The sequence below is a fragment of the Rhea americana genome, unplaced genomic scaffold, assembly GCF_003343005.1.
Source record: "Rhea americana isolate MKP2758 unplaced genomic scaffold, rheAme1 scaffold_257, whole genome shotgun sequence".
Classification (NCBI taxonomy): Eukaryota; Metazoa; Chordata; class Aves; order Rheiformes; family Rheidae; genus Rhea; species Rhea americana.
The window spans coordinates 148,928-157,070 of NW_028186376.1; the positions used below are offsets into that span (position 1 = coordinate 148,928).

The 8,143-nt window shown below is 60.1% G+C and overlaps 3 protein-coding genes across 3 annotated transcripts in view; 2 read left to right on the forward strand and 1 right to left on the reverse strand.

Moving 5' to 3' along the window:
* RAB15 (RAB15, member RAS oncogene family) overlaps positions 1–2,467 on the forward strand; it is a 3,841-nt gene extending 1,374 nt beyond the window's left edge. Inside the window, exons 2-7 of the mRNA XM_085307403.1 lie at positions 210–270; positions 609–669; positions 969–1,046; positions 1,135–1,224; positions 1,620–1,685; positions 1,764–2,467. Coding sequence (XP_085163529.1) covers positions 224–270; positions 609–669; positions 969–1,046; positions 1,135–1,224; positions 1,620–1,685; positions 1,764–1,925 — 504 coding nt within the window. The 5' untranslated portion in view covers positions 210–223 and the 3' untranslated portion in view covers positions 1,926–2,467. The remainder of the gene's footprint in view (positions 1–209; positions 271–608; positions 670–968; positions 1,047–1,134; positions 1,225–1,619; positions 1,686–1,763) is intronic.
* Positions 2,468–3,355: 888 nt separating this feature from the next.
* Positions 3,356–4,451, forward strand: GPX2 (glutathione peroxidase 2). The gene is made up of 2 exons (XM_085307306.1): positions 3,356–3,916; positions 4,085–4,451. Exons 1-2 carry the CDS (start codon positions 3,419–3,421, stop codon positions 4,433–4,435), a joined length of 849 nt encoding a protein of 282 aa, XP_085163432.1. The 5' UTR covers positions 3,356–3,418; the 3' UTR covers positions 4,436–4,451.
* A 1,038-nt stretch (positions 4,452–5,489) lies between these two features.
* Positions 5,490–8,143, reverse strand: part of CHURC1 (churchill domain containing 1) — a 3,925-nt gene continuing 1,271 nt past the window's right edge. Inside the window, exons 3-5 of the mRNA XM_085307309.1 lie at positions 7,221–7,291; positions 5,982–6,085; positions 5,490–5,833 (exon numbers count right to left, since the gene is read on the reverse strand). Of these exons, the coding sequence (XP_085163435.1) occupies positions 5,993–6,085; positions 7,221–7,291 (164 nt within the window). The 3' untranslated portion in view covers positions 5,490–5,833; positions 5,982–5,992. The remainder of the gene's footprint in view (positions 5,834–5,981; positions 6,086–7,220; positions 7,292–8,143) is intronic.

Sequence of the window (8,143 nt, forward strand, 5' to 3'; positions counted from 1 at the left end):
GCGCCGGGCCGAGGGCTGCGGGCAGCCGGCTCCCCTTGCAGCAGCCGCACCGCCACGGGGATGGGCTTCCAGTGCCTGCGAGGCACCGGGAGTCGTGGCCTGCCCCCGGGAGGAGGGGGAGAGAGGGGGAGGAGGGGGCTCCCCAGGTGTCCCCTGCAGCACAGCCCCTTTCCCAGGGCACCCAAAGACTCTGCCCTCTCCCTTCCCAGGGGTTGACTTCAAGATGAAGACCATAGAAGTGGACGGCATCAAGGTGCGGATACAGATCTGGTGAGTGCCAGCGCCCTGGGGGATGGGGGCTCCTTCCCTGGGCTGGGCCTTCACGAGTCCCTGCACTGCCAGCTCATCCAGACCACTGGGGACCAGACTGTCACCCATGTGCGGGCTGTTGGGAAGCAGGGTGGGATCAAATCCTGGAGGGAACTGAACCTGGGTGGGAGGGCAGGGGTTGAACACGGCTTATTCCCCCACTTCTGGATTTGGGACTTGAGCCCTGAGCAGCTCGTGCCACTTGTGGAGGCCCTGCTCCTTTGTGTGGATGGTGGCACAGGGAAGTAGCCCCCCCTCCCTGCTGGATCTTCACCAGCTGGCTCTTCCCTCGGCTCCAGGGATACGGCGGGCCAGGAGAGGTACCAGACCATCACCAAGCAGTACTACCGGCGAGCACAGGTACATGTGGGCACAGAGCTAGCAGGTGGCTGCGGTGGCCATGGCACTGTCCCAGCACAGGCCAAGGGCCCCTGGAGTGGGTAGCAATCGCCTCCTGAGTCGGCTGGGGTCCCCAGCCCTGTCTGGCTCTTGGACACAGACTCTGCCCAGCAGCCGACTGCAGATCCCATGCAGGGGAGACTGAGGAATGAGAGGAGGACGAGGCGGTGGTGCTGGGGTGGTGGTGCTTTTGGGAGGAGGTCTCATGGGTCTGGAGGGTAAACCTCTGCCGCTGCGCTCCCTGGCTCCTTTCCATGCAGGGCATCTTCCTGGTATACGACATCAGCAGTGAGCGCTCCTACCAGCACATCATGAAGTGGGCCAGCGATGTGGATGAGGTAGGAGCCTGTGGTGCCAAGGGCAGCAGCCACGTGTGCTGGGCTTGGGGGCGGCACGGGCTGGCTCACGCCGCCCCCTCCTCCCCAGTACGCACCAGACGGGGTCCAGAAAATCCTCATCGGGAATAAGGCGGACGAGGAGCACAAGAGGCAAGTGGCCAAAGAGCAAGGCCTGCAGGTGAGCCCTGCACCTCAAGCGTGCCCGGGGACCCATAGGCTATTCCCTGCACAGCCCTCAGTATATCCAGGGGCCCTTACAATCCCTTTTCAGACCGAAATATGTTCAGTAACTCTGTATGGACCCCCTACAGCCCCCCAGCACAGCCAAGGACCCCTCATGTTTCCCCTGCATCTCCAGTGTGCCCAGGGACCACCCCAGGGATCTCTGCACCTCCACCTCAGGGACCCTGCTGTACCGAGCATGGCTAGCCAAGGTGGTGTGTGTCCCCCCCCATTACCAGCACGGTCCACCTGTCCATCCATCTCCCATGTCCAGATGTGCAAGGAGCAGAAGGGTGGGGGGGAGTGGGTAACAAGCCGTGGCTGTGCCACAGCACTGCCCTTGCCTTGCAGCTGGCCCGGGAGTACGGTATGGACTTCTACGAAACAAGTGCCTGCAGCAACTTGAACATCAAGGAGGTGAGCGGGACCAGCCGAGGGAGGTGGGGGTGCAGGGGCAGGGGCTGCGGGGCTCACACACGTCACCTCTCCTCACAGTCCTTCACACGACTGACGGAGCTGGTACTGCAGGCACACCGCAAGGAGCTGGCAGGGCTCCGTGCCACCACGGCACCTGGCGTCCCCGACTTGGCCCAGCTGGAGGAGGACGAGTACAAGCCCTCAGGCGCTGAGGACAGTCCYAAAGCCTGTTGGTGTTGAAGCTTTGCCGTGGTGCTCCCACTTGCCCCCAACTCACAGTGTGGCCCCGTTGGCGTGTGTCTTCCCCAGGCCCACGATGGAGACTGGGTGCCTGGGTACCTGACCAGAATGCCCGGGAGGGTCTCGGGGCTGCATGCAGAGGAGCACTTGAGAAGGGCAGTGGGCGCTGGTGGTGCTGGGGCTGGGCACTGCACTCACACTGAGTGGGCACTGGTGAGGAAGTGCCTCTGCGCTGCCTTGCTTCCCTCCCAGGGCAGCAGACGCAGGGTCCTGGACACCCTCCACACCCTTGGCAAGGGCAGCCCTTTCCAGGCTGGCCCGTGCTCCCCTCTGCCAGAGCCCGGAGCCCACCTTGCCCTCTCGCTCACCCACTGTGTCCCTTTCATGTGTGCATGTGTGTCACGGGCACGCTTTGCACACCCCCGTGCCCGCCCTGYGCTCTGTCCTGTGCCCACTGTCCCTCCTGCCCCATTCCTGCCCAGGCCCTCCTCCCAGTTTTACATATATGGTTTCCAGAATAAAGGTGATGCTGTAGCGCCTCATGAGCCTGCTCGAGTGCAACTGCTGCTGCCACATCGGGAGTGCAGCAGGTGGCAGTGCCACACTGGCCATGTCCTCCTYGGTCACCCCAACCACCAGTGCAGCCAGTACCAGGTCTGGGGTCTGCCCTGATGGCTCCGGTGCAATGAGCTGCGCTTGTAGTGCGAGCGGAGCCTGGTGCCTGCACACAGCAAGCTAAGTGGCTATGAATAAATCAGGCTGCTCCAAGGGCTGCTGGTGTCCCCTTTCCAGACTTGGGGACAGGTCCATGGAGGTGCAGGGTGCCATGCTCACCTGGGATCTGAGCTCAACCTTGAGCCAGGGGAGCAGCCCCAAGGGGCTGCAGGAGCTGGTCCCAGGAGGAGCAACTTGGCAATAGGCACTGAGGTCGGTGGCACTGGGATGGAGGTGGGCACCAGGATGGGAGGAGACACTGGGACAGAAGAAGGCATGGGGGATGGTGGTGGGCAGTGGAACGGTGGTGGGCTGGGACAGGCAGGTATGGGACAGTGGTGACACTAAAGCAGCAGTGGGCACTGAGATGGTGGTGTGCACTGAGGCAGGTGGGTATGGGACAGTTGTGGGCACCAAGGCAGCAGAGGGCACTGCAGTGRAAAGGAACACTGGGAACACAGTCACGGACTGCAAGCACACAAGGGCATGTCAGAAGCCAGAGAAGAGTACAAGGGTGATGCCAAGGCAGCTGCCCAGCATTAGTCTGGGGAAGGAGAAGAGTTAGGGGACCCAGCCCTCCCCAGTGCCCAGTTTAGCTCCAGCAGCATGTGGGGCCCACCACCCCAAGTCAACCACCTCCTCCATCTGCAGCAAGAAGAGGCCTGCAAAGCACCAGCACCCAAAGTCTTGTCATTTCTGAGACAGTGCATCCAGGCCTCTGGAAGAAGCTAAGCTTGAACCGTCAAGCCCCAGGCTGATGCCCAGGCATCCCATATCCCATGGTCAGAGGGGGAGCAGCTCCATCACACTCTGGCAGGCAACATAAATTATTGAGGCAGATAGAAGCACTGCCTTGGCCCCAGGCCACCCTAGGCCTCCTCCACATCCTCCTTCTCCTTGCATTGGTTCCAAGCCAGCAGGTGGGATGGCTCCAGTTTCTGCCAAGTCACACCAGGACAAGGAGACCTTTGGAGCGCAGATGTCACGTGAGCAGGGTGCAGCCCTTAAGACAGCAGCAGCAGGCACGCAGGATTCAGAGCGCACCCGCAGCCATGACCGTGCCCATCGCCAAGTCCTTTTACGACCTCAGCGCCACCTCCTTGCAGGGGGAGAAGGTGGATTTCAACAACTTTCGGGGTCGCGTGGTCCTCATCGAGAATGTGGCATCACTCTGAGGCACGACTGTGCGGGACTACACCCAGCTTAACCAGCTGCAGGCCCGCTACCCTCGGCGGCTGGTCGTGCTGGGTTTCCCTTGCAACCAGTTCGGCTACCAGGTAAGTGCCCAGCCCTGTGCATCCCTAAATGGAATCAGAGTCCATGAGCAGCCCCCACTTCCAGCTGGTGGGCATGGGCATGCCAGGGAGGGTGGCAGGGAAATCCAAATCCTTGTTAGGATGGGGAAAGCATGACATAGCCCTGGGTCTCTCCCTTCCCTGCCCCAGGAGAACTGCACCAACGAGGAGATCCTCAACAGCCTCAAGTACGTGCGCCCAGGGGGTGGCTTTGAGCCCAACTTCACCCTCTTCCAGAAGTGCCAGGTGAACGGGCAGAACACCCACCCTGTCTTCGCATACCTGAAGGCGCACCTGCCTGCGCCAGCTGACGACGCGGTGCACCTAATGGCAGAGCCACGCTTCATGGTGTGGAGCCCTGTGCAGCGGGCTGACATCTCCTGGAACTTCGAGAAGTTCCTGGTGGGCCCTGAGGGTGAACCTTTCCGGCGCTACAGCCCTCGCATGCCCACCGCTCAGCTGGAGCCTGACATCCAGCGCCTGCTCAAGCTGGCCAAGTAGGGCCAGCCTCAGCACCCCTCAGCTCAGCCTGCTGGTGGCCACCCCTCAGGACGGTCCCAGCCCTCTGTTGGGTGATGGCCCCCTCTGAAACCACCCTCGTGGAGGGAGCCTGATGAGGCAGAGAGCTGGAGCAGCCGTGTCTGTGGCGGGAGGCACTTCGCATGGCCTGGGTCCAATAAAGAAGCCGGAAGGAGCTCTGGTCTCTGTGTGCTTTGTGCAGGTAGCTCTGGCAGTGCATGCCAGGGCTCACCACACTGTCCTGCCTAGTGGCCCCAGATCAGTGGGCACCATGCTCACAGTGGGGGAGGCTGTAGGTGCATCTTCAGGAGTGGCAGAGCTGGCGAAGCCCCTAGTAGGAGGAAGCACCCCAGGCTGGCAGATCCAGGAAACTGCTCACTGGCACCACTATGCCATGGTAGTAGTGGCTCGCGCTGCCAGCAGACAGCGCCCGAGTCTCTCCAGGCGCACTCAGGGAACAGCCACCGGGCCTGGGTGCCTAGGCGCTCAAACCCTGCCTAAGGAGGACTGATCTTGGCATTTAGGGCTAGCAGCCCCATAGCAACAGCTAACAGAGGTTCGCACAGGGCTTTCTGGAGTCATTCCAACACACCCGGCTGCCTCCTACCCTGGCCGGTTCCTGCCGGCCTCAGGAACACGCTGCTAGCATCCCRAAGTAGAGGATTAGGTTACACAGATGCAAGAGAGCAAGGAAACGGGCTCCCTACCAAAACTGGGTTTCAGTGTGACCTGCCTCCCTCCAGGTGAGCTGAAATGCTTCACATTGCTGCTCAGCAGGGWTCAGGAATTGCAGAGTTTGGAAGACAAAGGGCAGAGCCGGCTCTAGAATTCGGAGAAGGGACAGAGCCAGATACACTACGGCAAGGAGAATCTTGCAGGCTCACGGCAGGGGAAGAGTCTCTCGATCATGGTATAGAGCTGTAGCCCCTTTGCCAATTATGGGGACCAGTAAGGACTTGAGGGGGCTCACTTGGCCCCTTCTGCAGTGTGTATCCCTCATTGTTCCCTCCAACATGTTGCAGTCTCCACCACTGAGTCACAACACATTTACTTTATTGCTCCCCCCACACRAACACTGCCTCCTCTGCTGAGGCACAAGTGGCTGGGCATCTGGGATGGCTATACCTTGCTGAACCATTTGAGGGTAACAACCTGCTCCCCACCAACACCTTTTGTCTCTTCAACAGACAAGGGGTGGAGGTTGTGATACTCCACCCTGTCCCTGAGGCTCAGGTTCACATTCCAAGGGCAGCAGGCACAGGTGAGTGACAAGGGCAGCACAGAGCTGGAGCAGAGCAGACACAGGCTGGGAATGACCACCACAGGATATGCAGGGTACATGGGAGCTGGATCCGGCTTTGGGCATCCATTGCATCCAGGCTAGAGGTTGGAACAAGAGCATTGTATAAGGGACCACACATTATCTCCCAGAAAGGGATGGGCTGTGCAGGCCCCAACCAGCTGCAACAGGGGACCTGCACAGACCCAGCACCTGGGGGCAGCTGTGACGCCATCCTGGGATACACACCAGYTCACACTTCAGAAGAGGGGGGTCATTTGGCGCGGGTCATCAGGCAGGATGCTGACAGAGTCCTCAGCCCGGCCACACAGCAGGCACAGCATGGTGTACTCCTGCAACAGGACAGGACAGCACAGGCAGGTAGAACACAGCAGCAGGGAGGGGCTGCTGGGCCCAGCAGGAGCTGGTCTCTCCCACACCATCTCSTTGCAGCGCTGAGGTACAGCCAGGGAAACCCGAGCTGGAGCCGGCACCCGATCCTCCAGAAGTCTCGATTGCAATCAGACTTAGGAAGATCTAGTTTCTTCCCTTGGGACCAAGTCCCAAAGGCTCCCTAGAGCCCATTTTCCAGCATTTAGCTGTTCAATAGGAAAGGAGGGCTGGGAGAACCAGGGCAAGCCCTGCACGCTCTCTTCACGCTCCTTCCATTACGCAGACATCCTTTGCTCTGACTTGGGCTAAATACTGCACATCTCTCAGATGCTCCCATGGGCAGCATGGAAAGACCAACACACTGGTAGAAAAGCCTGGCATTACTGCACTGAGCCTGGGCTCTCATTTCCCACCTCAGACACTGAAGCAGAGCCTGAGTAGCCCATGCCCMCACCAAGCTCCTGAGCTGACACAGTTGGGCCAGGCTACCCATTCTGAACCACGGACCAGTGCCCTGAAGATACAAGCACATGGCTCTGCAAAGGAGTCTCTGAAGCCTTCTTGGCTATTCCTGTGGCTCGCCTCCAAAGCTGCCTTGCTCCCTTCAGCAGTTGTAAGRGCAGACAGGAATCAGCACAGCTGCCTACAGCCCTCATGTTTCCAACATTTGGTCTGGAAAATTACAGCCCTGGGCAGGTTTCAGAGCCCCAGAACCTCCAGGAACAGAAGCCTTTTGGAAGGCTCATTTCCCTTCAGTCCCCCAGCTCCAATCCCCCAGCCCAAAGCCCAGTTTGCTTTGTGCTGACAGGCCAAGGCTGCAAGTGCTGCCTGCAGAAGACCACTCAAGAGCATCCCTCCTGCAGCTTACAGGAGCCAGAAGCATGGCCCTGCCAGGTACAGCAGCCTCCACCTCCCAGTGCCAACACCCTGCCACAGACGATACTGCACTCATCCCYGGAGCCAATCCCAATGGCACGGGCACAGCCTGGCCCTCGGCAGCTTGGGGCTTGGCTCAGGCCCCCTCTGGAGCTGGAAAGGAACCACTGGGATACTCGTACAGGAGGACCACCCCCAGCCACAGGGCACTGCAGGTACCTGGTAGTCATCCACAACACTGAAGGTGTACTCGTGGTGTGCTATCACATGGTGGCAGTTCTTGCACAGGTCTGTGGAGGACGGGAGCCAGCGGATACTCCTAGCTCTGACAACACTGTTCCAAGGTATCTGTCCACCCACATACTCCCAGCTCTCTGGACTCCCAGCACCCCAGGGGACTCCTCAGGCTCACCTCTGATCCCCTCAGCCCCTTTAGGGGTAAGGCCTCCCCCAGATCACCACCACCACCACCAATACCCAGCTCCTACAGGCCCCCCAGAGCATCAGGCTCCCAAACATCCTTCCTCCAAYCCTTGAGCCACCCCCCCAGGTATCAATCTTCCTCAGCCCTTGGGGGCCCTCTTGAGCATTAATCTCCCCTGAACCTCCCCCCTCTTCCAAAAGTGTAATTCCTCCAACCTTCTCAGGGCATCAGCCTCCTCCAGCTCACAGGACAGCCCCCAGGGGCACCAATCCTCCCCTGACTCACAGCCCCCCCCCCCCAAGCATCAGGCCCCTAAAGCATCCCAAGCCCTTGGAGCCCCCAAGAATCAGTGTCCCCCACCCAGGTCACTCAGACCTCCCTCCCAAAACATCAATTCTCCCCAATTCCTGGGGCATGCACCAGGTTCCCAAAGCCCCACAAGCCTTCAGGCCTCCCCTCAGATCCATCCTCCCACCCCATTGGATCCCCCACCACCAGCAATTTCCCTTCCACACATCTCCTCAGATCCCTCTCCACCAGCAATCTTCCCATCCCCACTGATCTCCCCAGCAGCAATCTCTCCCCACTCCATCAGCAACAACCCCTTCACCCAACCCCTTCACCCCTCAGATCCTCATCAGCTAGCTCTCCCATCCACCCAAACCCTCTCAGCAGTAATCTCCCATGCCCCAGCCTCTCAGATCCCCCCCTAGACTCC